Source organism: Prunus dulcis, chromosome 1, assembly GCF_902201215.1.
Source record: "Prunus dulcis chromosome 1, ALMONDv2, whole genome shotgun sequence".
Taxonomy (NCBI): domain Eukaryota; kingdom Viridiplantae; phylum Streptophyta; class Magnoliopsida; order Rosales; family Rosaceae; genus Prunus; species Prunus dulcis.
In genome coordinates, this window is record NC_047650.1 from 41293284 (window position 1) to 41320919 (window position 27636).

A 27636-nucleotide genomic window follows, 5' to 3' on the forward strand; every position below is an offset into this window, starting at 1 on the left:
GGATAATGAGTTGGAAAACTGACCTGGCATACCTGTGCCAGGAAAGTTTTTCTCTTGCCTTAGAGCATTCAGGAGTGTATAAATTCAAGGGTGTAAAGCCACTTTTACATCCCCTTTACATCTCTGGGGGTATAAATATTTTTTTTGTTCCAGTAGGGGGTGTAAATTCGAGGGTGTAGCCGTGGGTCCCAACCTTTTATACTGACTTTTCTTCATTTTTTTTCTCTTTTTTCTGGTGGGTCCCGCCTGCAATAGATGTAAATATACATTTTATTTTACATCCCCATTGTGGTGTATATTTACATCCATTTACATCTCTCCATTGGAGACGATTTCGGTGACTCGATGTGTATATTTAACATACACTCCCTCACTGTGGATGCTCTTAGAACCTCAAATTAATTATCATAATGGCTCGATGCAATGAATGAAGGCTTTTGTGTGGACTGAAACGAGGACTTGACTTGACTAGGGTGTTGGTGAGATGTCCTAGTCCTATTATGATATTTCTTTCTTATTCTATTAGGATTTTATTTATTTCTTTTTCTATAGATATTATGTAATTAGGACTTTTATTATTTCCTAGTATAACCCTACTAGGGTTTGTAACCTTATATTATAAATACCTCATTTCGGAAAATGAAATATATCAGAAAATATTCTATCCATATTATTTGACTTTCACATTTTCATATCATTTGTGTAAAACACAAACCTCTATCAAGAACAATCCATGGATGCCGCCAGTACATCACTTGAAGCCTCCTCTTCATCCTCACCATCCAATTCCTCAAAACATTGGAAATACGAAGTGTTCTTGAGCTTTAGCGGTGAAGACACACGCAGGACCTTTATAGACCACCTCTATTGTACATTAAAAGACAACGGGATGACCGCTAGATTGATGAGAACTAACTACAAAGAGGTGAAAATATATCAGAAGAACTAAAGCAAGCAATCGAACAGTCTAGGATCTCTCTCTGTCTTCGTCTTCTCAAATGGGTATGCAGATTCCACATGGTGTCTTAGGGAGCTGGAGAAGATCATAGAGTGTAGAAGAAGAAGACTTAGCCAAATGGTTTTGCCAATTTTCTATGATGTTGATCCTGCACATGTTAGGAAACAAATTGGTAGTTTTGCAGAAGCATTCCAAAGACATGAAGTGAACTTCCAAAGATAAGGGGTAAATTACTCAAATGGTCCTCAAATTTGTACTCGATTTACATTTTGGTCCCTTAATTAAATTATTCGTTCAAATAGTCCATTAACTATATATTAATCGCTCTATTGGTCCTATCGTTACATTCTGTCAATGTTGCTGTTAAATATAAGGGCATATTGGTCATTTTGTACGTTAAATAAATAAATACTGAAAATTGAAATAAAAACTCTCTTTCTCTCTCTCTCTCTCTCTCTCTCTCTCTCTCTCTCTCTCTCTCTCTCTCTCTCTCTCTCCGAATTTAAGCTTAATGTAAATGATTTTTATTATGGTTGTTCAAATAAAATTGGTAGTTTTTCTCTTTATTTAATTAGCGTATGTTTTCAATCTATTTATAGGTTCAGTCAAGCTTTTCCTATAGTTTGGTAAAAACATTCATGCTTTTGAGTGAGGAGTAAACTATTAGAATAGAGTAATGATACACTCACCACATTTTTATCCCACATTTCTATACCACATGATGTGGCATGTCCATGCTACATCAATTAAATCAATTAAGTATATTTTAATTAAGACACTTAGAAAAACAAATACTGGAATAAATCATAAAAGAAAAGAAAATATTAAATAATTTTAATTGATGTGGATGTCCATCTTAGCTGCCACATAACATGGTATAAGAATGTGGTAAGAGTAGCATTATTCTTTGTGAGTATAGTTCGTAAGAGCATCCATAATGGGAGGGTGTATTGTTAGGGGCGTAAAGCCACTTTTACATCCCCTTTACACCTCTGGGGGTTGTAAATGTAATTTTTGCTCCAATAGGGAATATGTAAATCTAAAGATATATAATTGATTTCTTTCACCTTTTTTGCTATATGTCCCACTTTTGTCCATTTTTTCACATTTTCTCATGTAGGTCCCCACATGCAAGAGATTTAAAAAAAGATGTATATGTGCATCTAAATTTGCATATCATGGTGGTTATGCAAATTTACACTCGTTTACACATCTCCATTACGGGTGATTCCGATAACAAAGGATGTATATTTAACATACACCTCATTATACACTCTCCCACTGTGAATGCTCTATGTGTGACTTGTCTGGGGTTTGTAGTAGGTGTACCTTTGCGGAGCAAACCGAATTTCTGAGATAAGTAGAGTCAGCTTGTGATGGATGTTTGCAATTGCTTCGCCACCATTTTTCTCAGGCAGCAGAGTCAGACTTGCAAGATGTGGGGCAGATTGCAAGGCAAGCTGGTAATTTAAATTGGATTTTGGATATTTTGATTAACAGATAGATTGCTGAGGATTTCTTAAAAACATGGGTATCTCAAACTGAATTATCTGAGGCACATTCCAAAGTGGTTGCAATTTATAGGTACGAAGTTAGCAAAGTTACTACTCGTCTCTTTGTTGGGCTTGTTGCAGAGAGACGAGTAAGGAAGAAGAAGGAAAAGGAAGAAGAAGGAAAAAGAAAAAGAAGGAAGAAAGAGAATAGAGAAGAAATCATGATTTTATATTTTCTTTATTATTATTTTTTTGGTATTGTCTTTTTAAAATGACAAACTTACCCATTAACAGAAAATTAGATGGAAGTCTAAAAACTTGACGACATGTGCTAAATTGACCATTTAAAATAGTCTGAGAGTGCAAAGGACCCACTAGTGTAGTGGTTTGGAGTATTTACTCCCTCAGGCAAGGTCCTGGGTTCGAGTTCTAGCATCCATGTTGTGTGTATAAGTTTAATAATTTAGGGGGTATTTGGCAGTTTACCTTTTTATTTTTGGGGTTTTAACTGTAGATGTTTGTGAACTTTATCCTGAGGAATAACAATTGAGTCCTAAATTTTATTTTATTTTTGGCAATTACATTGTAAACTCAACAATTAGTTCCAATTGGGTCTTGTCATGATAGTCCGTCAATTTAACCTTCGAAATGAGGGCTAAAAGTGTAATTTCTGTTCCTCAACCCTTTCTTCCTCTTCTACCTCCTGAACCTTTCACCACCATAGCCATCACTACCACCATCACAAGAACTTTTCTCAACCAAAAAATTTCGGCATCCTTGCCGCTCTAGCGGAACAAGAGCCCTTACCTTCCAATCACCAACCCTACTCCTAAGTCTGCAAATTAAGTGATTTTGCTGATGACGCAGGGTGCTCGTGGCAAGTCGCTTCATTCCCTCAAGGTGACAAATCACAGTCATTGGATTCATTCATAGAATTATGAGGAACCCAAATTGGCACCTAAATTCTTTAACTTTTGATCTGCCAAATAATGAGAAGAAAAAAAAATATATGAGAGGAAAAAATATATATGTTCTTTGTTAACAATTGAAGATGAAACCATGGTCTTCTCTCCCCGGCCAAAAGTCCAATATGCCCCTAACAACAATGTATCTTCTGGACACTATTGATAATATGTATCTTAATGTGGTTTTTTTAAAAATGATTTATGTATCTTAATGTGTTGATATTATAATATTGTAATTATGTATCATTACTGTATCTTCATGTGCTGATAATAATGTGAGTAGTATAGATATGAGTGCTGTTAGTACCACTTTGCAAAATCCAAGGGGATATGTCGAATAGTAGTGTAGTTCGGAAGTCTGAGTGTTATATTCATAGAGAGCAATAAATAAAAAATAACAGAGCTGAAAAAGAACAATTTTGATTGATAGAATTTGATTTAATGAAAATTTAATTGATTAAAACACTAAGGCATCGGGTTCCACTTTCAACATAAGCATGCAATTCATATTAATTTGATCTATAAAAGATGATTCATAAAAGTAATTATTCAAATATTTAAGACTCTTTTTAAGCTTTCTTGAGAAATATTTTAAGCATAATCGGTACCATTTGGCGACAAAATATCAAAAAATAATCTTTACTCATTCTAATGAGTAATGCTACACTTACCACATTTTTCTTTCTTAACAGCTTTCAAATAAACCCCTTCAATCACCTCTTTATTACTATCCTACCCCCTTCCCGCTGTAACTATTTTTCCTTTCCGAAATTTCCTTCCGTGCCCTCTACGCATAGACAACAGGCAGCGGAGCTGAATCAATCTATATGTGCGAAGCTTTAGGACGCAGTGGTTGCTCAATTCATCAAGAACACTGTAAGAATTTTATGTTTAATTCTTTAATTTTATTATTACGTCCTGAACCCTAACTCGCCTATGAAAAATGTTCTAAGTCTAAATTGTTTTCGGCTACTGCAATTCCTAGGGATTGAAAATTCAGAATTTTCATATAGGTCCATAATGTCAATTCGATTAATTTTGCTTGGCATTTAAGCAAATTCCGTACTTGAATTTGGTAAAAGGATTTCAGTGTTTTTCTTGTTTGAATCTTATTATCTTCTGCTCAGTTTAATACCTGAATCATGAACTGAAAATGAATAACCTCATGTGTACTGGAAATTCTTTTACTTAGTTTGAGATATTGTGCTCTGTTTTTTTTTTTTTTTTTTTTTTGTTTTTTTTTTTTTTTTTTTTTTTTTTTGTTTTGTTTTGTTTTTTTTTTTTTTGTTTTTGTCCTTGATATTGACTACTTTGATTATTCTTTCTCTTTCTAGTTTCCTTCACTGAAATTTTCATAGACAACAAGTGATTTGGTTGCTGCAACTGGGACTTGGGAACTTGTGGTGACCAAGAAAAAAAACATTCTGTTGATTACAGCACCGATGAATACAACGTCGTTCTTGGACAAGCAGATAATGGATCTCTCGCAAGGATCATCGCAGCAGAATGACTTCATCGGCCTGATGAACCATCCCCAAGAGGTGGAACAGCAGGTGGGCTACGGTAATGGGCTTTCCAAGAACGAAAAGATCTTATCCGACTATTTCCAGTCCATTCGTCCCATCATCGGATCTTCTTTCCAGTCCCCAAATATTGATGCCAAACATAATCTTGGAGGTGGAGGAGAAGGATCCACTAGGGCATGGAACTCCTCCGAGTCAAAGTCCAACACTACGTCTCCTATCAGAGTAATTAACCTGCCTCGGAATCTCACTCTTTATCTTTCTTTGTCCATACAGTTACCGGTTAGTGTTCTAGGGATTTGATAATTGTGTTTATTACCATGCTAGTGAGATTGTCTGATAATGTTTTTTATTAGCATATTGTAAATTTGCATGATATATTTCAGGCTTCAGCAGTTAAATGTTTTGTAAGTTACTGTACTCGAATTTCCTGAGGGCAGTGCATGAACTAGGCGATAGAGTTTTGAATGATTTTGTTGCCATTTATTAGAGAGTAGATTATTTGCAGATGATGCTTTCAAAAGTGTTGATGCCTATCATAATGGGCTTTTTTTATCCAAGTCTTGTACAGTTAGAAAAGGGTACAAATCAAATAAAAACTTGGGGGCTTATCGGAATGGTTTTGCCCTCTTTACATTGCTCCCCTTTTTCCAGTATAGTAGCCTTCCCTTGGTTTTCTAAATAGACCTTTCTGCTGTGTAGTAGACTTTAGGTAGTTATTGCTGATTGATAATTGAATGTGAGCTTGGCATTTACTTTATTTACACTGATATAGTGCTACTCTTTCCAATTTTTATACAGAATTATGGTTCTCTGGATTCCATTAAACCGTCAGAGCTTATTTTAGACAAGGACCAAAATGTTCCTGATGCTACAATTGTGTCAGAGATTGACCGCACCATGAAGAAGCATGTCGATAGTTTACTTCATGTGTTGGAAGGTGTTAGTGAGAAACTAACACAACTAGAGAGCAGAACCTGCCACCTTGAAAATTCTGTAGATGATTTGAAGATATCTGTGGGAAACAATCATGGGAACACTGATGGAAAGATGAGACAGTTGGAGAATGTTCTTAGAGATGTATGTTGCCTCTTTGCCCTTCTTTTTGGTGTGAGCTCGACATATTGCCTTGCATTTGGTATTTTAGCAATCAGATGACTTCTGTTCAACTGGAAATCTTATAAACCATTGGCAGCATGAGTGAGATAGATGCAGGAACACCATTAGTTATTTCCTTTTCTCTATTTGTTACGGTATCTCTCCTTGTGATTCCAGAACTATGTAGAGTGTGAAGCAGGGTTACGCATTGCCCATGCTTTCACCAAATCTGAAAAGCTTAAAATCTTCAATCTTGTAGACATTTAAATTGTGTTGGGTGGGGTAGAATTTGACCCCTAAAAGATGACTCCAATAATGAATGTCTTAGAGCAAGGTGTTGTCAATAAGGTCACTTGCCTGTTTGTGAAGGTGCAAAAAAGCACTAAGTTTATTAAGCATGAAAACTGACATTTGTTTATTATCATACCAACATATGTGTTTATGCTACTCTTTTCTTTATTCTGCTAATGTGGTTATTCCTTTTCACTGGTTCATTTGGTTATTGTCAATATCACACACAGGTGCAAACAGGTATTCAGGTATTGAAGGATAAACAAGCAATAGTAGAGACCCAGCTCCAGCTTGGGAAGACGCAGGTATTAAATTCCGAGGTAGGCACTCAATCGCAAGTTTCTGGGCAGACAGTAGCTTCTGAATCTACGCAAGCTCACCAACAGCCTCCTCACCCTGTGAATCTTCCATCTTCACTTCCTGCTGTCTCTCCACCAAATGCTCCTCCCCAACCTATGTTCCAAAGTGTACTACCTTTAGTTCCGCCTCCAAATCAGTTTTCTCAGAACCAGATGCCTCCTGTCCCTCAGCGAGACCCTTATTTTCCAGCACCTGGTCAAACTCAAGAAGCCCCAAATCAGCAATACCAGTTACCTCCAAGTCAGCAGTCACTCCCCCCTCCTACAGCAGCACCGCATCAACAATTTCAACCTACCACTCAACCACAGCATTCTCAGCCACCACCTCAGCTGCCTCAACAGCACCCTTCACTTGCACCTGTTAATCCCTCTCAACTCCGGCCTACATTAGGCCACCATGCGGAAGAGACACCTTATGTTCCTTCCTTAAGTTACCCAACCAATCCTCCCCAGCCACCTTATCAGACACCCAGTGGGCTCCCTCCCTCCCAACAGTATTATGGTCCAGGTTCCCACGCCTATGAACCACCATCTAGCAAATCCAGTACAGGATTTTCTTCTGGGTATGGTCCTCCGTCTGCGCTAGGTGAGACATATCATTACGGTGGATCACTTCAAGATGACAGTTCCTCAATGAAACCACGAATGCCTTCTTCTGCCACAGCTCACAGTGGAGGAATTGGTTACCCACAGCTCCCAGTTGCTCGAGTATTGCCTCATGCATCGCCTACCTCTTCTTGGGTGGGCGGTTCTTCAGGTTCAGCTGGGACTGGAAACAAGGTTCCCATTGATGATGTGATTGATCATGTGACAACTATGGGTTTTCCAAGAGACCATGTTAGGGCGACGATTCGGAAGCTGACAGACAATGGCCAAGCAGTTGATGTGAATGTGGTGTTAGATAAGCTGATGAATGACGAGGAAGTCCAGCCGCCTAGAGGTTGGTTTGGCCGGTAGTACAGTGTGCTTGGTTCAGATTTCTGTACAGGAAGTATTACTTGTTTCTACATCCTCTTTTCTGTGGACATACATCTCTGTGAATTTAGATGGTAAGCCCCTTCACGTGCTTTGCGCTTTGCTTGTACTGTCTTTCTGAAGGATCTACATTCCCTGCGCTTGTTTTGAACCTGTTTTCTTGCTTGCCCAGCTCCCGTTAGTGATTACGTCTCTTCATCTCACTGTGTATTGACTCGTAATAATCGAAATTTGATCGCTGAGTTGCGCCTTGTGTTTTTTTTTTTTTTTTTTTTGGGTACATAATTGTATGATCTCTTTTCCTTCAATATCTCTTTTCTTCTTCTTTTTTGTTTGTTTTTATTTTTATAAATGGTCTAAAACTCCAAAAATTAGAATGCCGAATTAGAAACAAAACTTGGAATACTATCTAAACGCCAACGAAAAATTATATTTGTAAAGCGGACAGAGTACTCCTGTTGATGTGGAAAATAAACCACACTAATTTCAACGCCAAAAATTATATTTCTGCAGTTGTTACCAATACAAATATAAGACCCAGCACCACCAAGTTACTTAATGAGTCAGATTTGCAATTTTCTTCTTCCTAAAATACCCTTACTAATTTATTATAGCATGATATAGTGGAGGAGGAGACGTTTTTGTTGTTTTTTCAATAATGCTACAACACTAACTTGCTTACCAATTTTTTAATACCAACGTATGTGGAACATAATATGGACGGCATAATATGGCCGTCCATGTTATTTGCCACATTATCATCTCTCGAAACTTGGAAGGTTCAATTCTTTAAAGGGCAAGGTGCTTGCAAATTATTTTCTTCATCCTGGTAGTTGTTAATTAGCGCTTTGTCATCCCTGCTTCTAATCCATGAGGGCTCTCCAGCAGCGGCATCTCCCCAAACCACTCCCTCGCTAGTGACATGACACGTTAAATTAACTCACGTAAATTTTGAGTTTCATCGCGTCGGCTGTCTGGAGGACGATTACCAAACGCTAATTGGTGCTCACAAACCTTTTTACTGTCTACCAAAACGGTTATTGACATAGATCTGGCTTCCTCGTTGCATTCCAAACTTCTTGATTGGCAGCGATTACACAGGTTTGCTTTCACAATTTTTTTCACATTATCCATGGGTGGACAACGGCAATTTAGCAGGTTGGTTGGTGCTTCAATTACTTGAATGCGAGGGGAGATGAGATTTGATAGGGGAAATTTGCCACGCATAGAAACCTTTTGTTTGATGGCCTATATAAAAGAAGCAAAATCAATTCAGATGAGATATGTTAGCAATCCTTTTGTTTAGTATAATTAGTTCCCTTTTTCCATACTACTACTCAAACAACATCATAACCTGAACTAAAATCCTCATTGACTACAGAATCAGCATCTTTCATTAGCTCAGTTAATCCATCCAACAGAAGGTAAATGTCATTTCTCAGCTCATTTGTTGTGTCCCCCACCAAAAACAGGGAGAATCCATCGCCCACATCAACCCAAGCACAGCCAGGAGCCTTCCTCACACCCAAGTCCCTCATGAAAGTCCTCACTCTCGCTAGCTTGTTCCAACAACCAGCAGCAGCATACATGTTAGCAATTAACACGTAGTAACCAGAATTTTCAGGTCTCATTTCCAACAGCTTCTCGGCTGCCCATTCCCCTATATCTATATTTCCATGGATCCGACAAGCTCCAAGAAGAGTAGCCCACATTGCAGAAGTTGGCCTGTAAGGCATCCTTGTGATAATCTCCTTTGCTTTGTTTAGTAGACCAGCCCTCCCGTAAAGATCAACCATGCAAGCATAGTGCTCCAAACGGGGAGTTATACCGTATACACTCACCATCTTTTCAAATAGCATTTGGCCTTGGATTACAAGACGAGAATGGCTACAAGCTGACAAAATTGAAACCATGGTTACATGATCAGGTTTGATGTGTAACATGTTCATCTCTTCAAATAACTTCAATGCAGCTTTTCCCTCACCCTGGACTCCATATCCTGCAATCATTGAATTATAAGTTACTTCATCTCGCTTAGACATTGAATCAAATACTCGTTTAGCTTCTAAAATTTTGCCTGATCTGGCATACATGTCCACAAGAGCATTCCACAGAAGTAAATAATCATCAAACACTACACGTTTTGTTATGTAGCAGTGGAACTCCTTCCCGTGTTGAAGATTCGCTACCCGAGCACAGAGGGGAAGGATGCTGGCAATTGTAATGTAATTAGGTTCAATTCCAGAACACATCATCTCCCTAAATAAGAATGAAGCTTCCTCAGCTCGGTCCATGCGGGAATAACCAGAAAGCATGGAGTTCCAAGTAATTATACTTCTATCTTCTACCAATTGAAACAAACCATAGGCTTGCCTAAGGTCTTTGCACCTGGAATACATCGTAATTAATGCATGTTTAACATTATCATAGCCATCCCAACAACCACGAATTGCAGAACCATGAATCTCCTTCCCTAACTTAATGACTCCAAGGTGGGAACAAGCACTCAAACCAATAATCAATGATACCGAGTCCAATAAAATACCACAGATTCTCATTTGAGAAAGCAACTCAAGTGCACCCTTGAAATTGCCTGTCCTCAAGCATCCTCCAGCTATGGTATTCCAAGTTAAGATATCAACTCCAAGACCCTCCATCCGCATGCTTCCAAACAGCTCAAATGCTTCCGTCCACATGCCCTTGGAGGCATAACCAGATATCATTGCATTCCAAGAGATCTCATCCCTTGTGGGCATTTTGTCAAACAAGTGACGAGCAACATCCACAAGCCCAAATCTCCCATACATGGAGACCAATGAATTATGCACAAATAAATTCCAATCCTGACAACTAGCATTGATTGACTTATGCACCTCCCTCCCAAACCCTATATCCAATTTTTCACCACATGCCTTGAGAACAGATGGGTAAGTGAAACTATCTGGTCTAATCCCCTTATTTACCATTTGTTTATACGTAGAGAGAGCCTCATCCAAAAGTTCATTTTTAACATATGAAGAGATGAGCACATTCCAAGGAAGAGGATGCAATATATTTGAATTCTCAATGACAATATGAGCATCAACATGGAGATTAAATCTTGAGTAAAGAGTAACCAGCTTGGAAACCAAAATGGGGTGTCGCTCAAAACCCAATCTGACAATATGTGCATGAAGCTGTTCACCCTGTGGGAAAGATTTATGGTTGGCGCAAGACAAGAGAAGAGAAGAGATGGGATGCAAGATAAGGTCACAAGAAGTAGCAGAAGAGCCATGGAGCTTGAGAAGAGAGAAAGCTTTGAATGCTTTTGATAAATTACCCTCGCTTGCATAGTTCTTAATGGATATAAGAAGAGAATCTATCATAGAATCATCAACTGCTGAACCTGTTTCGAAAATAGACGGTGCTGATGGTTTCTCAAATTGGGTGGTGCCTCGTTTCCAGCTTTTAGGTATGAAGCGTTGGATTTGGGATAGAGAAAGGCCCCTTGGGATGAAACGAGAAAACGACGATGGCATACACTAGAGAAGTATCTGCTGTATGTAATATCATGGTAGGCAAGAACTGATCGAATGCTTTGCCCAAATTTGCAGCATGTGCCTCCGGAATATGGATTAATCCCTCTTCAAATTTCAAAGAGGTGTCTTCATTTAGTAATTTGGGGAAAACAAGCGAGTAGTATAGCACAAGCCCAAACTTAAGACAACAGTGTTGGTTTGAACAAAACCTAACCCCGACAGTATAATCAAATCCCACATGATACCCCACAAGTTAAACTGACCCTCTTGTCCCCTTGACCGATGTTTTGGGCTTACATCTATGGTTCGCTTTGAAGAAACCGATCCAAGTAACAGCTAAATAAGTTGTATGCAGCTAGAATCCAAAAGCTGCCCCAATCTGCAGCATCGAAATGGAAATGCAGATACTTTTAGGAATTGAATAACAAAGAATATTTGAAGAAAAAAAGCATACCCATAATCTGGAAAATTATTAAAACTACCACAATAAACAACTATACTTACATCCTCAATCTATACAAACTATATTAAAACTCATTTAGATGACCTATTAGATTCTGACCTGGATTGTGTTTAAATGACTTATTGGCTTCTGTTTAAATGAAGTAAACAGTAGAGAACTGAATTGTGAGTAAGGAGAGAAAATGAAGGAAATAGGGAAAATCAATGGTAGTGGTAACAATCTTGTTTAGCATAAGCCATAGATAAAAACACGATATTATGAAGAAACAAATTGGACCACTAACAGAAGGATTACTAGAAGGAGAAAGAAAAAGTTCATTCAGCAGGAAATTGTTTCAGAGGATAAACAAAAGTCTAAACAACGGACACTCCAACATGATAAAACCCAGGAATCAACAACATATAAAACAAAAGTCACAGAATTATATCATTGAAAGAAAAGGAAAAAAAATTAATTCGCCAAACAAGAAATAGCATTTACCTACCCCTGTGATTGTCTCGATGGAGGGAATCAGAAAACTTAGAGAATTGGGTCGCGATGCAGCTCTGATTACAGGAGGTTTTGTGCGATTTTGGGCGAAACAGAAGCAGACTGGGCGTTTTGGGTGAAACAGAGACAGGGACGAGGTTGGGTGTTTTGGGAGAAATAGACAGGGGAAGAGGAAGTAGGTCGGCTCAATGATGGGGATTGGCGTCAGTGCTGGTAGGGCATCATGGCGTTCTAACAGAGGAAGAGAGCAGAGTAGGACGGGAGTGACAACCCGCCAAAAGAGGGAGAGTCGTATGATTTTCTTTGGGCTTTTGGTCTTGTTGCTATTGGACCAAGTAATAGAAAGGGTCTAGTCCAGGCCCTGGTGTGCTCCCAGGTGGTCCTGACTCATGGGTCCCATGATACCTTAAATTAAACTCCTAGCCTCTCCCAGGAAAACGAGCCATTCTTCAAGTTTTGCCGCCAAACTGTCTCGTTCTCCAAGGGTTTATTGATTCACATTCTCTCTCCCCAGCCAGCCTATTTCCCTTCATAGCTCTCCAATGACTTCAACCAATCCTCACCATATCATCGACGACGACGACGATGATGATTTTGATTGGGAAGCAGCTGCTAGAGCAATCGACGTTGTTTATCAGACCCAGGCCTCAAAGCCCTCTACTTCACTCCCAGACCAATCTTCTCATTTCGCCCCTCCTCCCAATAACCCCCCAATACAAAATTCAGTCGCCTCAATCTCTGAGAACATGAAGAAGCCTGGTTCTTCACGGCAGACCACCCTCGACCAGTTTATTGGGAGGGCTTGCCCCAGGCCTCAGCCGGAGAGTCGAGATGTGCAAGAACACAACCGGGATTGTAATGAGGGTGATGGCAGAGTGTCCTCCGTTCAAATTGATACCGAGGCAGCTAAAACTTGGATGTACCCAGGTCCAATTCTCGTTCTCTTTGTAATTTTCTTTTAGGTACTGTGTGAAAGTTAGTATTTTGGGTTTTGAGGAGGTGGGTAAGCTGGTTTTTAATTATTATTATTTTTTATTTGAATTGGTTTTGGAGAATGAAGTTGAAATTTGATTCTTGGTGTAGTTTAGTTGAATGAACCAAATAGCTTGTTTCTCCGGATGCTAGATTTTTTATCACATTTCCTTGAAGTACAAATTTTGTCAAGTGGGTTATGTTATTGAACTAATGTGGGTTCAAATGCATGGGACATTTTAGGGTGGATGTGAGTGTTTGTGCCCAGATTGAGATTTTGATTGTTTCCTCTAGACTTTGGTGGTGTTATCGATGATACAAATTGAAATGTTGCCACCATATTGCTAATTTTAAAAGTTTCATTTTCTCCAAATTAATAGATATCTATTGCTCCTTGAAATTTAAACTTATAATGGCTCTTTGAGTCTGACTTATGAACTCACCTTTTTTATATTAATGCGTGCGGAGGGTCATATTTTGACTCCTTTTTTCTGTTTGGAGTTTATTGTAGCAAACATTAAACTTAATTTCTAGTCTTATTTGTAACAATGCAGTTAATTTTCCTCGGCGTGACTATCAATTTTCTATTGCCAAGACGGCACTATTTTCAAATACGTTGGTGGTAGTGCCAACTGGACTTGGGAAAACACTTATTGCCGCAGTAGTTATGTATAACTATTTCAGATGGTTCCCTGATGGTAATGTAATTCGTACTTCTTAACTAATGCTTATTTGGTTCGCATGCTACATGAGAATCACTATTGCAGAAATCTAATATGTTCGTCATGAGTTATAAAGTGTTTATTATTTCCAATTGCTTTAAATTGGAGATGTTTGTTAAATATTTATACTTATTTTAAGAAATAAATTGTATGTTTTTATCAAATCTGATAGTTTTCTTTGTATAGTTTGATGATCAACTTGAGAAATACATGTATATGCGTGAGTTTCAAGCTGAAGTTGATTGATTGATTCTTTTCTGTTTCTTTCTGTGGTTCACTTGAACTGTTATATTATTGTTGTGTTTATCTTGATATACATTGTTGGTCCAGTTTCCTATCAATTTAAGTTTTTGGGATCAATGTGAACTTAACATGGAATCAGAGCTTTAGTTGCCTTTCTGATCCTACCACATAGGACTGAATTTTGTTTTAGCGGCTGTCACATTAGAACTTAGCTACAATGGGATTGATCCCCCATCCAGGTTATTCCATTGTTTACTTGCTCCAATGAAATTAAAGTTGATTTTTCAGGAATGAGATTCTTGATCTTGGGAAGGAAATGAGTCCATCAGGAATTATTTTGTTTCCAACATGTACAATTCCAAAATGACTCTAACTATTTTTTTTTCATAACACCAAAATTGGCCATATAATCTTACACTGAAAATACATAAAAACAACCTAAAATACTCCTCTATGCCTACAGAAAAGGCCCATTCACCTTTTATCCAACATTTTATGTGTAAAGTAATGTTCAGATAATTTGAACATCGAATCTGTAGTTGTCTTGTCACCCCACCAAAATTTAGATAATTGCAAGAGGAAAAATGAATCACTGAAATAGAGGCATAAGTTTTTTGGTGGGAGGAAGAAGGGTATGGTTCTGCGAAGATGTGCGGTGAAGAGCTGCATTATTTGTTGCAAGGGGTTTGCTTTTGGGCATCTCTGTGGGCTTCAATATTTTTCCGAGTTTAGGGATGCTACTTTCTCTGCAAAACTGGAATGCTGCTATTTATTTGTGTCTTTTGCTTCTTTGTTGGTGTACTGCTGTTTTCATTTGGCTTGTTGATGTTATCCTGAGTTCTCTCTCTTGCTCCTGTGGACATCTTGTGCATTGTTTTGTCCCATTCTCTATTCTTAATGAAATTTGTTTCCTATAAAAAAAAATTAGTCCAGTTTCCCGCGTTGTGGGTTTCTCGAGTTTATTTTTGAAAGTTGTGAAACATTGACATTGTTCTTTCCACAACAGGAAAGATAGTCTTTGCTGCTCCTTCTCGACCTCTTGTTGTGCAACAGATACAAGCATGCCATAACATTGTAGGAATATCACAAGTAAGAACCTCTTTTATTTATAAGCAGAGTTTTGTTGAATATTTGGTGTTTACTCGACAACTTTATTTACTTACATATTGTGAGAAGATTATGATCAAACCGATTGCAGGAATGGACAATTGACATGACAGGTCAGATAAGTCCTACAAAAAGAGCATCCTTGTGGAAAACTAAACGAGTTTTCTTTGTTACTCCCCAAGTGCTGGAGAAGGACATTCAGTCTGGTGATTAATTCTTGAACTATACACTAGGATTTTCTCAATGACAAGGGGTGGATTTCGATGTGTATATATATGTATCTATATTTCATTCATTATATCGTAAACCCTGCATCAGAAGGTGTTTCCTATGTGCAATAAGGCACTAGAGTAGAGGGAATGGCTTTACAAATTTGGTATAAGTTTCAGCATTGTTAAAAGTACCCACTTTTGAAGATGGGTAACTCCTATGTAATGCATAATGTTTTAGCTCAAAGAAGCACTTCACACTCTCTGCATAAACACCTAAAGTTTAATCCACTGTAAGTTTGATAGGTTCTCAATTAAAGAGCTTCCATGCCGAATTAAATAGTAATTGTTTTTATTTAATATTTTCCCATTAGAAAGGAAGTATATTCCACCACCAGTTTTTATGCATGACATATTTTCTTCTTTTTGAGAAAGATACTTTGTCAATGGATTTTTCTCAGAGGTAATTCGTTGCAGGCACATGCTCAATCGAATACTTGGTATGTTTGGTGATTGATGAAGCTCACAGAGCATTGGGAAACTATTCTTACAGTGTTGCAGTTCGTGAGGTCAGTTCTCTTTCTTTCAGTTATATCTAAACTAATATATTTCCCCATTTACCAGTTCAGATGAGTTTTTTTTTATTATTATCATTATTATTATTATTCTTGTAGTTCTACCTTGATAAATGTTGGTTCAGTGTGTTATTTATGGGTAAAGTTGGTCTTTTGAAATACTAATGATAATTTAGTTTTCAGTTAATGGCTGCACAAGTGCAACTGAGAATTTTAGCTCTGAGTGCAACACCGGGATGTAAGTTACTAATATACTGGGTTTCTACTATTTTCATTTTAAAATTTAGATCCTTAGTAACATGCAATCGTACAGCAAAGCAGCAGGCTGTCCAGCAAGTTATTGATAACTTATATATATCAACACTTGAATATCGCAATGAAGATGACACTGATGTCAAAAAATATGTTCACAACAGGGAGGTAGAGTTGATTCGGGTATGTCTCTTGTTTCCAGAAATAATTTTTTGTACACAGGAAAGAAAACTTTTTTTTTTTTTGGTCTGAAAACAGAGGAAAAAAACTTTTGTTGCAATTATTCTAGGTCGCAATGGGTCAAGAAGCTGTTGAGATAGACAATAAGCTTGTGGAAGCAATGCGACCATTTGCAACCAGGCTTTGTGCAATTGGAGTTCTCCCAACTAGAGATGTTCAGACTGTATGGTTTCAGAATAATTTAAATTCTAATTTCCTCTAGGAGAACTGTGCTGGACAAGATTGTTTCTTTGCATTTTTATTCTGTTCTGGGCCCTGCTATAGCAGACATTATAACAATCAGGGTGGTGGTCAGTTTCTGTAGCAATGTCTGGTCTTGTTCCCTTAGTGATGATGAAGTTCGCTAAAATGTATCTTTTCACCGATGATAATGCAAGGCTATGATACTGCTAGCCTATTATACAGTTTTTATCTGGTTTCGGTTTGTTATGTAGATAGCTTTGGAAAATATTCACTGGTTTTTAAAGAAGTTGTACCTCAGATATTCCTCTAGTTTAAGGAACAGAAAAGGCTCTCTTTTATTATCATCGTTTTTTTAATTATTAATGGGATTTACTACCTTATCTATATATATATTTGTTCTTTTGTGGTTAATTATTAATGATTCAATCACATTCTTTTTGGGTCTACATAATTTCACTCTTTCTTTTTTGTTTTTGTTTTTGTTTTGTTTTTTTGTTGGTGGGGGTGGAATTCTTACAGTTGAGCCCATGTTATTTACTTGATTCAAGGGAGAAATTTCGTCAAGCACCTCCAGACCTCCCCCAAATTAAGTCTGGAGACATTGAAGGTTATTTTGGAGCACTCCTTACGCTTTACCATATTCGTAAGCTAATATCAAGCCATGGAATAAGGCCAGCCTATGAAATGCTTGAAGAAAAATTAAAACAAGGGTATATTCTTGTCTCCTGACCATCAAGCCCTTCATCTGCTTTCTCCATTTCTTCACTGTCTTGTTTAGCTCCTATGTACATTCTAATAACTATGCCTGTTATTATATTCCGAACCCTCATGCTTTTGAATTTTTTCGAGTCAGGGATTTTTCAATCTATTAGGATCCTTCTCATTGAAATGTTACTAATGCAGCTTGAAAATGATGTGTCACAAGCTATTCGTTAAAATGAGAATCACCTTATTATCTGATTTGGTATCAGACATAAACAAATCCGCCTTGCATAAGTTTGAGGCAGATATTTTTATTAGTTCTAAGATACTTTTCAAAAGTTTTAAGATATTTTAGTCTTATGTGAAGGCCACACCATCCATTGTCCCATCATCATAATTGGTGTTTGACTTCATAACAAAGAAATTCAGCATTGAAAATTCAGTTCAATGGAAGAAATTTCTTGTTTAGACGTAACTAGTATCATGATTAATCTATTATATATTAAATGATGATGACATGGAGTTTAAGCTGTTTAGTTTTTAACAAGCAATTCAAGAATATTAAGTTGTTTAAGGTCATTTTTCAGGTCATTTGCAAGGTATATGTGTAGAAATGAAGATATTTCTAAAGCAAAGCTCATAATGCAGCAAACTTTGTCTCATGGTGCTCCGAGTCCCAAATTGTCCAAAATGTTAGAAGTGCTGCTTGATCATTTCAGTATGTGGGCTGTTATCCAAATTTTATTGTATTTGCCATAACATGCCCTTTTTAATATTTTAAAGTTCTGCTTATCAAATGTTAGAAGCATTGCTTGTCTCATGGTTTCAATATTGTATTCTTCATCAAATGCTGATTTTTGTCACAAGTATTTGTCATCAAATGCTGATTTGGACTGCCTATTATTTAAATTTTAGACTTTGTATGATTCAGAGTGTTAGCTCCCAGTTGCTGATAATTACATATCTGACTGCAGAAACAAATGATCCACAGAAATCAAGGGTTATCATTTTCTCAAATTTTAGGGGCAGTGTCAGGTGCCACCTTTTCTCTGTGTTTAATTTGTTGTTATTTTATTGTTTCTGATTGCAATTTATATATAAAATGTGAAAAACATTCCTGGCTATAATTAAGCAAACATACAGGGACATAATGGATGCGTTAGCAAACATCGGCAATTTTGTTAGAGCTACGGAGTTTATTGGTCAAAGTTCAGGTTTGAAGCTCAACTCTTTATTTTGACTTGTCTCCATTAAATATAATTTTTAATGTAATTTAGTTTTTTTTTTTTTTTTGTATCAATGAAATTTAGAATAAGATGAAATTGTTATTACTTGGGAAGTGATTGTTAGTGATCTTTTAAGCTACTCATTGAACAGAAAGAAAGTTGTCTGGCATGCGGGCAAAACACATTGAAGTGTTGTTATGGTTATGACATTGACTTGCCTTCTCCTTTGAATTGTTTTTTATGATTTGGTCTATTATTTGTCAATTATTGTGTGTTCTTTTTCTCTCTTTCTCTCTCCCCCTTTATCTCACTTTCTCTTCCATCTCCCTCTTGCTAGATCCTTGACCTCTTTTAATGAATTTATGTTCGAGGAAAAGAGAAGATAATTGTCAAGAGATCTTAGAAGATGTTGATCTCAATACTGTCCTAGATCTAAACAATTATGGCATAGCCAAGAATATATGTATGTCTTAGTTAACTTTAATGAATTTATGTTCGAGGAAAAGAGAAGATAATTGTCAAGAGATCTTAGAAGATGTTGATCTCAATACTGTCCTAGATCTAAACAATTATGGCATAGCCAAGAATATATGTATGTCTTAGTTAACTTTAGTTCTTTCTTATTATCCATTAGCCTATAGTTATTGTTGAATTGATATAGATAGTTGGCCTATTCTCTAATAGCTCAAGCATTTGAGATCTAGAGGTTGCCTAACATGGTATCAGAACTCTGGTTTTAGAGACTTCTGAGTTCGAAACCTCCAATCCCTCCAACTCACTTATGTAGTGATTTGCAAGGTGCAAGGTAAGGCTGCACCTATATGCTTCTCCCAGACTCTGTTTTCCTGCCTCTCCATTTGCAGGAGATGCAGGTGCAAGTGAGGGAGGGCATTAGCTTCATATACATTGTTTGCTTATTCCATAATAGCTTAAGCTTTTGGGATTTAGTGGTTGTCTTACAATTATATGAGATTGAGTTCTAATTTCTTACAGGGAAAGCATTAAAAGGCCAGTCACAAAAAGTTCAACAGGCTGTTTTGGAGGTAACTATGTTGTTTTTATTTCTTTTCGCAGCACCTTTCATTGGCTTACTTAGATTTCCCACAGAAATTTCGTGCTGGTGGATACAATGTCATTGTTGCCACATCAATTGGCGAAGAGGGCCTGGATATCATGGAAGTTGATCTAGTTATATGCTTTGATGCTAATGTATCACCATTGAGAATGATTCAGCGCATGGGGAGAACTGGAAGGAAGCATGATGGAAGAGTTGATATCCTTTTCTCATATGAGTACTGCATGTTCTGTAGTTGGCTGTTGGTGAGATCAGACTGAACATGCAATGAACTTTTGCTTGTCCCCCACTTTTATCCAAGTTTTAGTATCAATCCACTTTCCATTTTTTTTCATTACACCTTCTTTCAAGCACCTTTCATTGCATTTGCAATAAATCTAAATCCTTGACAAGTCGTACTAGTTTTAGCCTGTGAAGGGTCAGAGTTGAAGGGTTACAAGCGTAAGCAAGGAAACAGTAAGAATATGATGAAACACATGCGAAATGGGGGGAGAAATAGCTTCAATTTCCATTCTAGCCCGAGGATGGTGGGATTTTCTAAGATAGGCTGCATCTTTATGACTTTTAATGCTGTAGTCTTGCATTTTAAATGTATTTGATTGTGTCATTATTTATTGCAGATCCCTCACATTTTCAAACCGGAGGTCCGGTTTGTTGAGTTTTCAATTGAACAATTCGTTCATCGTGGAAAGAAAGTGATAGATGATAACACTATTCAGACACCTGTTATTGCAGACAAATTAACTGTTGCTGAGACAACATTAATTGCCAAGTATTTTGACCCCCATGAAATTACATGGAAACCATCTCTTATTGCCTTTCCTCACTTCCAAACATATCCTTCAAGAGTGTATAAAGTAATGCATTCGCATCGGACGACAATGTTAATTGATATGATGCAATGTTTGCAAGGACTAACCTTTTCTAGGGCCAGCAATATTTCCCTTCTTGAGGTTTGATTCAATCTATGTGGTTGAGTTGTTTGCCTTGCTGTGTTGTATGACATTTTCTTATGTTACCACTCAATGCTTTCAGGATGAAATATGTTTAAAGAAGTGCTTGGGAGTTGACACTGCTGAACAACATGACAATAATGGAGAAGGTAGCTCAAAAAGGCTTGTATGAGAAGAAAATTTGTCATTCCAAATTCTTCCATTTGTTCTAAGGCATTATTCAGATTATGTGCAAATAATTACTAAGGAAAAAGATTCTTCACTACTAGGATTAGTTTCATCGTGTTTGGAGATCTGAGGTGCATTTACTTGTTTACTCTTGCCTTCAAGTCCCACATCAAACTTATGCACATTTGCATGCTAATCAATTCGAGCTTAGCGAATGTAGTTTATTGTTCCTTTATTTTTTTTTGGAGACATGTGAGCATTTTGCTTCATTGCTAATAATTCTTCTACAAATAGTTCAGAGGTCCATTATGCTCAAGATCACCAACTCAATGTTCATTTTGTGTTTATAATATAAACTTTATACTACCTTTTTTGTTATAATTTTAGTATTTCATCTTCAACTTTACCAAATGTTCAACGCTATATGCTTTCATTGTATCCTTTTGAGTCCTCTTATTCTTTACTTTGTAGCTAGAAATTTTCGCACTTTTTGCTCCTCTGTATATGTGCATGCCTGTTAAACTTTATTCGGAAACTAATTCCTTTTAACCTTTTTCTTGCTTGATGATTGAAATAACACCTTTTCTCTTCTGTATACTTTTCTTCATCTTCCGACAATAAAAGTAGTACTACGTCTATGAGGTTGGTTATCTTTTCTTTGGGTTAACTAACTCAAGGAATGAACTGAAACCATAAAAAATGTTCAAACTCTACAACATTTTTGTACTGTAAATTGGTATGTGTAAGCATGCATGTGCTTATGTTCCTAATTTCAAGTCCTGATGCTGCACCTGCATTGGGGGATGGGGAGTGGGGGTAATTGAACATAAATTTTAGGAGGATTTTTCCTTGCTCGGTTTTGTGAACGTAAAATATTATGGCCTAGTCAGCATGTTAAATAATAACAAGGGCTTGTCTTTTCTTTTCTGGATTGGGGGGCTCGGGGGATTGAATGTGGAGAAGATGCTAAATGTTGAACATTTTGTTGCAGATTTTCTGAATCCTGATGATTCTGAAGTATCACCTAGTAGAACATTGGAAACTGAGGAGAAGCATAACGAACTTAATTTCCCTGGTGAAAATCCTTATGAGCACTCTTACCTCTTTGGTTCAGATGTTGTAACTGTTGATGCTTCCGGAAACGTCCTAGTCATGGTTGTCCCTGTGTTTCCTTGGAAAGACTTATCGCATTCCATGTCAACAAGTGCAAGCATTATTAAGTTGGATTACTTGAAGCAAAATTCTTGCCATGCAAGGACTTCAGATGAAGACCACACAGAACTAACTACTGAAGCTGGTCCCAGTGGAGATCTGAAATCGACTCAGATAACATGCATGAAGAATGAGATTTCACTTAAGTCTCGATGTTGTGATTCTGAAACCTGGATGGAGAAATCAGTAAGCAGGGTTGAAAAAATTCCTCAAACTCCAATTTTAAAGGGGAATTTGTCAAATCAAGGAGCTAGTGTCTCTGAGTCACCTGATGTTCTGGAAAGCAAGGCATCATTATTTCTGGCTGATGAAGACAATAATTTTTTCAGAGATGGTGAGCTCAGTCCACGGCTTACTAATTTAATCAAAAGTGGAGTTGTCCCAGAGTCTCCTATCCATAATAGTGGTTAGTAATGCAATTAGTAAGATTTTATCTTAATTCAAAATGTGATATGGTTTCCTAGGGATTGCTTTTGTCCCCTAATATAAGATGATGCTTATATAAATGTGAATTATGCAGGACTATCAAATAACACAGATGAGTATCTAGAACCTGCCCAATTACCTGTTTCACCTGCCCAATTACATACTGGAATACTATTGAAGTGTTCAAGTCCTGGGAAAAGTGAAAAAGTCAATATGAGAGGCAATGCCTGTGGAAGAAATGTCTCTGCTTCTCCTGTTGATAATGAAATTCAAACTCCCTTGCATAACAAGGGTGAAACTGCAAGCATAAGAGGATGTACCTCCACATCACCACTTATTGATAGAGCCCAAACTGTTTTAGCAGACCTTACAAACAATAGCTCTGGCAAAGATTGGCATTTAAGTTCTGGAGACAAGTTGGAAAGTGTAAAACAGGCACGCAAGTTTAAAAGGTTACGCAAAGTTGGGGATCATTGGAAAAGTAGGGGAGAAAGCATGACAAAAAATGTTGGGTCAACAGAAAACCCTGCCAGATCTTTTTCTAGAGCTGGTCCTCTCCGTACTAAGCATGACAGAGGTATTATGAATATGAATTGAGTCTATTGAAATGTATCTAGACCAGATGTTTGTCCTTTCCAGGTTTTTTTTTTTTTGGGTTTTCGGGAAAAGGTCATTTCCAGTATCGTTTATTTATTTGCTATTTATTTTTCTATTTTTGGAGTTCTGATGCTAACTAACTAGACTAGATCCTTCTCTTTATGACTAAAAGTCCAATCACACCGAAGACTTATAGGAATGCTACCTGTTCAGCTTCCAATCTTTTTATGAGACCTATTTACCCAATATGTTTATTTTTTGGTTATATAGGTAAAAAGAAGTCAGTTGATGATATAAGGGTCTTCATTGAGGAGGAAGCTGAGTAAGTTCATACATTTATGAGATGTAGCTAAGTTATTTGCAAATTTTGTATAGTTGCATTTCTAGGTAAAAGCATAAGAAGAATATTTTCTGATTATTTAATTATTATTTTTGTGTGGATAATAAGATGAAATTTTTGTTGAAAGTAATACTTGATGTGCTGGTACTCCAATGAAATTACTCAGGGTATCTTCAGAAGCTGATATTTCTGATGATGAGGAAGATGGGCGAGACAACTACTCAAATGATAGTTTCATAGATGACAGGATAAATCCTACGGTTGCCGGTACTCAGTTTGCAAGCGGTGGAATTGACATGATGGCAATATACAGGTCTTTCATCTCTCTCTCAGCGTATCCTTCACAAACCATTAGCGGTTTGACTGAACTATTTCTTTGCATAATGTAGGAACCTATGAACATGAGTAGTTGCCAAAAGTATTTTTGAAAGTTCATATTATTGAATATTCTTCCATCTTGGAAAATCTAGTAGTGTAATGTGTATCCAACTTTTACTTTGTTTCACATAAAACATCGTTCTGTGATCAAGTGACATTTGAAAGAAAAAGCTGACACTGGTCCAAAGAGATGCTTATTCCAAAGTTCTCAGTCTTTTAAGAAACTCTAACATTCAGTTGTCATAAGAAATTAGGCATAGTTTAACAAGAATAAAAATTATGTGCAATTTATTATATTTGGCCCGTTATGATTTGATACTTCTGGTTTAATGAGCTTGGAATTATTAGAATTTTTGTAGTGATTTCATATTTATTACCATATAAATATAGTCTGATGAATCAATGACTGCCTTTCATTATCGAAATTTAACAATCTACATTCTTAATGGAAAAAATGTTAGTTTTCATAGATGGAAACTGTGGCTGAGTCGCTGATGTAGGAAGCCCGCCATGGTGCAACTGATGGTTATTGGTATCTTTGTTCCTTTTTTAAAAATTATTTTGGTAACATATTGGTTCAGATATCATTTTGTCAACGATTTTGATGGGTTGGTGCCGAGAACCTAGTAAAAGATTTCAAAATTGATTTGCAGCCACTTTTAAGAGTTTTTAAAAATCTAAGATGCATTTGGATGGCTATCCAACCATATTGTGGTTCAATTGAGATTAATCGTCCCCCTACCAGGGGTGGCAGTTGTCGTTTCTTGAAACTACTTTTTACAACTATTATGTCACTTGGATATGTAAGCTGAAATTCTATTCTTAGTAAAATGATTTCCTAGATGCAAACTGAAGTGACAGTTAAAGTTCATATGTCCCATATATTACCAGACCCCCATCCTCGTGCATTTCGCCTGTGAATTATGCCATCAATCTAGTTGCTTGGATTTATTTGTTTCATTGCTTTTTGCTTTTTATTTTTATTTTTATTTATATTTATTATCTCTTCTAGTTCTGTAACCTGTATGATTATGGCTCCGGATGGAGCATGCCCTCTTTGGCATGTCCTCATATTTTTCCAAGTAAAAATTGAGTGCTCTCTTATAATATCATCCTTACCTCCAGAGTTGCGGGCTTCTGAAATTCTTTATAAAAAAATTCTTCAATGTCTTGGAACAGGCGTTCGTTGCTCACCCAATCACCCCTGGAGAGGCAGCCAAGCAGTTCTGCCACATATTCACCTGATTCTGTGGCACCAACAATGAGGACAACTGAAACTGGAAGTTCTTGTGGGAAACCATCCTTCTCTCTCCAAACTCCTCAAAGCGATTGTACAAATCAGCCAAACAGGATGGATTCGAAGTCCTTCCAAATGAACAGTAACGCTGAAGGCACACCTTGTACAACTGGTGTTTCCCCAGGATATGAGATTGAAAGCCGAAAAAGAAAATTGAGTTCTCATCATTCAAGATCTGTTCCTGCAGTCAACTTGGAGCGAGAGTTCTCAAGACAGGCAGAGGCTGCAGGCAGAGACTTGCAGCACAATGATGCAAATGGGGACGTGCTTTATGATGATCTATTTTTTGAGGGCCTTGATCTTGACGCAGTGGAAGCGCAAGCTACATTGCTTCTTAAACAGAAATCAGAACTGCCAAGGCAGAAGCAGCAGATGGTTCCCAATATACACCCACAAAATCCTAGCCTACAACATTCTCCGACGTTTGATCTTGGAATATAAAATTTATGGAAAATATATATCTAAATGGTGCCCAGCAGAAGGATTGAACGAAATGTGGTGACAGTTTCTCACAATTGAGATTGTTTATGCAAGATCAGTTGCAAGTTTTGAGGGTTTGATTGTTTTTCTTTTTTCCTTTATTGTTTTGAGAGATTAGTTAGATGCATTGGGATCTGCATCTTGTTGGGGGAAAACAGATGTAGTTTATGGGAAAGTGAGGCATGCAAATTCATGCAAGAAAGGGAAATGTATACATACATGTATATATGTATGAATGTAAATATTACATTCGTTCTATAAATAATCTTCAGATAAGAATTTCCTATGGCATCTTTGCTTATTTTTGTTTTAAGTTTACACTTTACAACTGCTGGTAAAAATAACATCTAACTAGGTATATTATCACCCGATTGTATCTCCCAATCCTCAATCCTCAATCATCATTCCCTCTTCTTTTTTCTGATATTGATTCCCAAATCCTCCTTCAGTAACTTCTTTCCAATGCCAATTTTAACATATTTCCTCATTCTCCTACTAGACAAAATTGTGTGAGGACAGGTCCAGTGATGCATTGGATGGACTGATTATACTTGTCCCTTTCTGGGCTTCATTAAGGATTTCCTGTGACATTGCCCTCTTTGATAAATTAAATTTAACACATGTGCATATGTCAAACAGTTATTTTTCTCGGTGGAGAAAAATAGTCAAGTATTTTATCATTTCCTGACGGGTCTGAATTTGGGAGAGAGCGGACCAAAATTACAAAAACCTAGGGGTGGGCATTTGATCTAAAAAATCCGCGTACTGACCAACCAAACAGATGGTTTGGTTAATGTAAATTTTCAAATTTAAAATTTTTCCCACTGATATGAAGCAAAAGTAATTTCATTTAATAAAAGTGTACGTGAGTAGAATTGTTTCCTACAGGAGCACTCCCGAACGAGTTGCTATTGGTGAAAAAATAATAATAATAATTGTTGAGTGTGTTTTAGTGTTTAAAGTTGTCAAAGCCCTTGTTAGTAATTGGTTACAGGTTTCCGTTAAGTTGGCAGCTAGGTTCTTGGAATTTATTATGAAAAATCACAATGTAAAATGTATGTATGTATGTGTGTGTATCCTACAAATTCAAAGAACACGATACTTCAATAAAGTACTAAAATTTCAATAATACAATTGAGTGGTCAAACGATGTTGGATTCAAGTGATTTTTTGTATAGATAATCTTTGAATGATTATCTAAAATGTAGATGGTTTGGATTTTATATATATACATATATATATATATATAATTCTATAATAAAATAATGGGTAAATTACTCAAATGGTCATCAAATTTGTACCCGATTTACATTTTGGTCCCTAAACTAAGTTTTTCGTTCAAATGGTCCACCAACTCTTTATTAATCGGTGCTTTGGTCCTACCGTTACATTTTCTGTTAAATTTAGTTATGTGAGCAACACATACTACATTTATGGGGGTAAATAAGACTTTTGACCTATGTATCACCCCTTTATCACCACTTTATCACCTATGTATCACCACTTTATCACCTATTTGGGGAGCATAGGATGGTTTTACCCTTACATTTGACGATCACATTAACATAATGTAATAGTAGGATCAATGGAGAGATTAATATAGAGTTGATGGACCATTTGAACGAATAATTTAATTGAGGGACCAAAATGTAAATCGGGTATAAATTTGAGGACCGTTTGAGTAATTTACCCTGAAATAACTACAGTTGTAAGGGAAAAACATTTACAGATTGCAATGCAAAGAGCTACCACTGGTTTCTGTTGTGCAATGCAAAGCTAACACTGGTTTCTATTAGCGCGCACACTTAGAGATATATATTTTATGTATTTGTCTTAAGAATTAAATTGAGTCCTAGTTCAATTATAGTGAACATGTTTCGCTCGAAATCATTAGTCCCTCTAAGTCTCTTATATTTCTCCATTTTCCTCTATGTCACGTTTGCAAATGTTTCTATAGGGCATAACTCTTCTAGTAAGCTAAACTTTCCAGTTATATAGAGAGGTTCCATTTACAGGATACCAAAGTGGCGCACAATGTTGGAATTTGATCACCATCCCAGTTGCGGAAGATGTATCCAAGCTGCAGGTAGAGAGCTTCGCATACGCTGCCCTTACATTAAAAGAGCCATAATTTGGTATGAAAATTG

The 27636-nt window shown here is 36.9% G+C and overlaps 3 protein-coding genes across 7 annotated transcripts; 2 read left to right on the forward strand and 1 right to left on the reverse strand.

Moving 5' to 3' along the window:
- Positions 1-4133: 4133 nt before the first annotated feature.
- Positions 4134-7922, forward strand: LOC117621900 (myosin tail region-interacting protein MTI1-like). The gene is made up of 4 exons (XM_034352434.1): positions 4134-4292; positions 4751-5164; positions 5741-6019; positions 6559-7922. Exons 2-4 carry the CDS (start codon positions 4859-4861, stop codon positions 7642-7644), a joined length of 1671 nt encoding a protein of 556 aa, XP_034208325.1. The 5' UTR covers positions 4134-4292; positions 4751-4858; the 3' UTR covers positions 7645-7922.
- Positions 7923-8124: 202 nt separating this feature from the next.
- Positions 8125-12502, reverse strand: LOC117621885 (pentatricopeptide repeat-containing protein At1g71490). 2 transcript variants are annotated; one of them, XM_034352422.1, is made up of 3 exons: positions 12128-12502; positions 9017-11559; positions 8125-8910 (listed from the first exon to the last, which is right to left on the reverse strand). In XM_034352422.1, exons 2-3 carry the CDS (start codon positions 11178-11180, stop codon positions 8834-8836), a joined length of 2241 nt encoding a protein of 746 aa, XP_034208313.1. In that variant the 5' UTR covers positions 11181-11559; positions 12128-12502; the 3' UTR covers positions 8125-8833. The 2 variants fall into 2 exon arrangements, with proteins under 2 accessions (XP_034208313.1, XP_034208317.1); XM_034352426.1 differs by having other exon boundaries at positions 12124-12502.
- Positions 12503-12509: 7 nt separating this feature from the next.
- On the forward strand, positions 12510-25775 carry LOC117621861 (DEAD-box ATP-dependent RNA helicase FANCM). Of its 4 annotated transcripts, none has more exons than XM_034352411.1 (22): positions 12510-13059; positions 13659-13802; positions 15076-15158; positions 15268-15382; positions 15863-15954; positions 16144-16198; positions 16274-16395; positions 16502-16615; positions 17155-17345; positions 17925-18055; positions 18312-18372; positions 18481-18551; positions 19557-19606; positions 19671-19836; positions 20038-20165; positions 20259-20591; positions 20674-20740; positions 21751-22305; positions 22492-22974; positions 23265-23316; positions 23501-23647; positions 24892-25775. In XM_034352411.1, the coding sequence occupies exons 1-22, from the start codon at positions 12675-12677 to the stop codon at positions 25448-25450; spliced, it is 4104 nt and encodes a 1367-aa protein (XP_034208302.1). In that variant the 5' UTR covers positions 12510-12674; the 3' UTR covers positions 25451-25775. The 4 variants fall into 4 exon arrangements, with proteins under 4 accessions (XP_034208302.1, XP_034208295.1, XP_034208305.1 ...); XM_034352404.1 differs by having other exon boundaries at positions 12512-13059; positions 21751-22377; XM_034352414.1 differs by lacking the exon at positions 12510-13059 and having other exon boundaries at positions 13786-13802; positions 15246-15382; positions 21751-22377.
- Positions 25776-27636: the final 1861 nt, after the last annotated feature.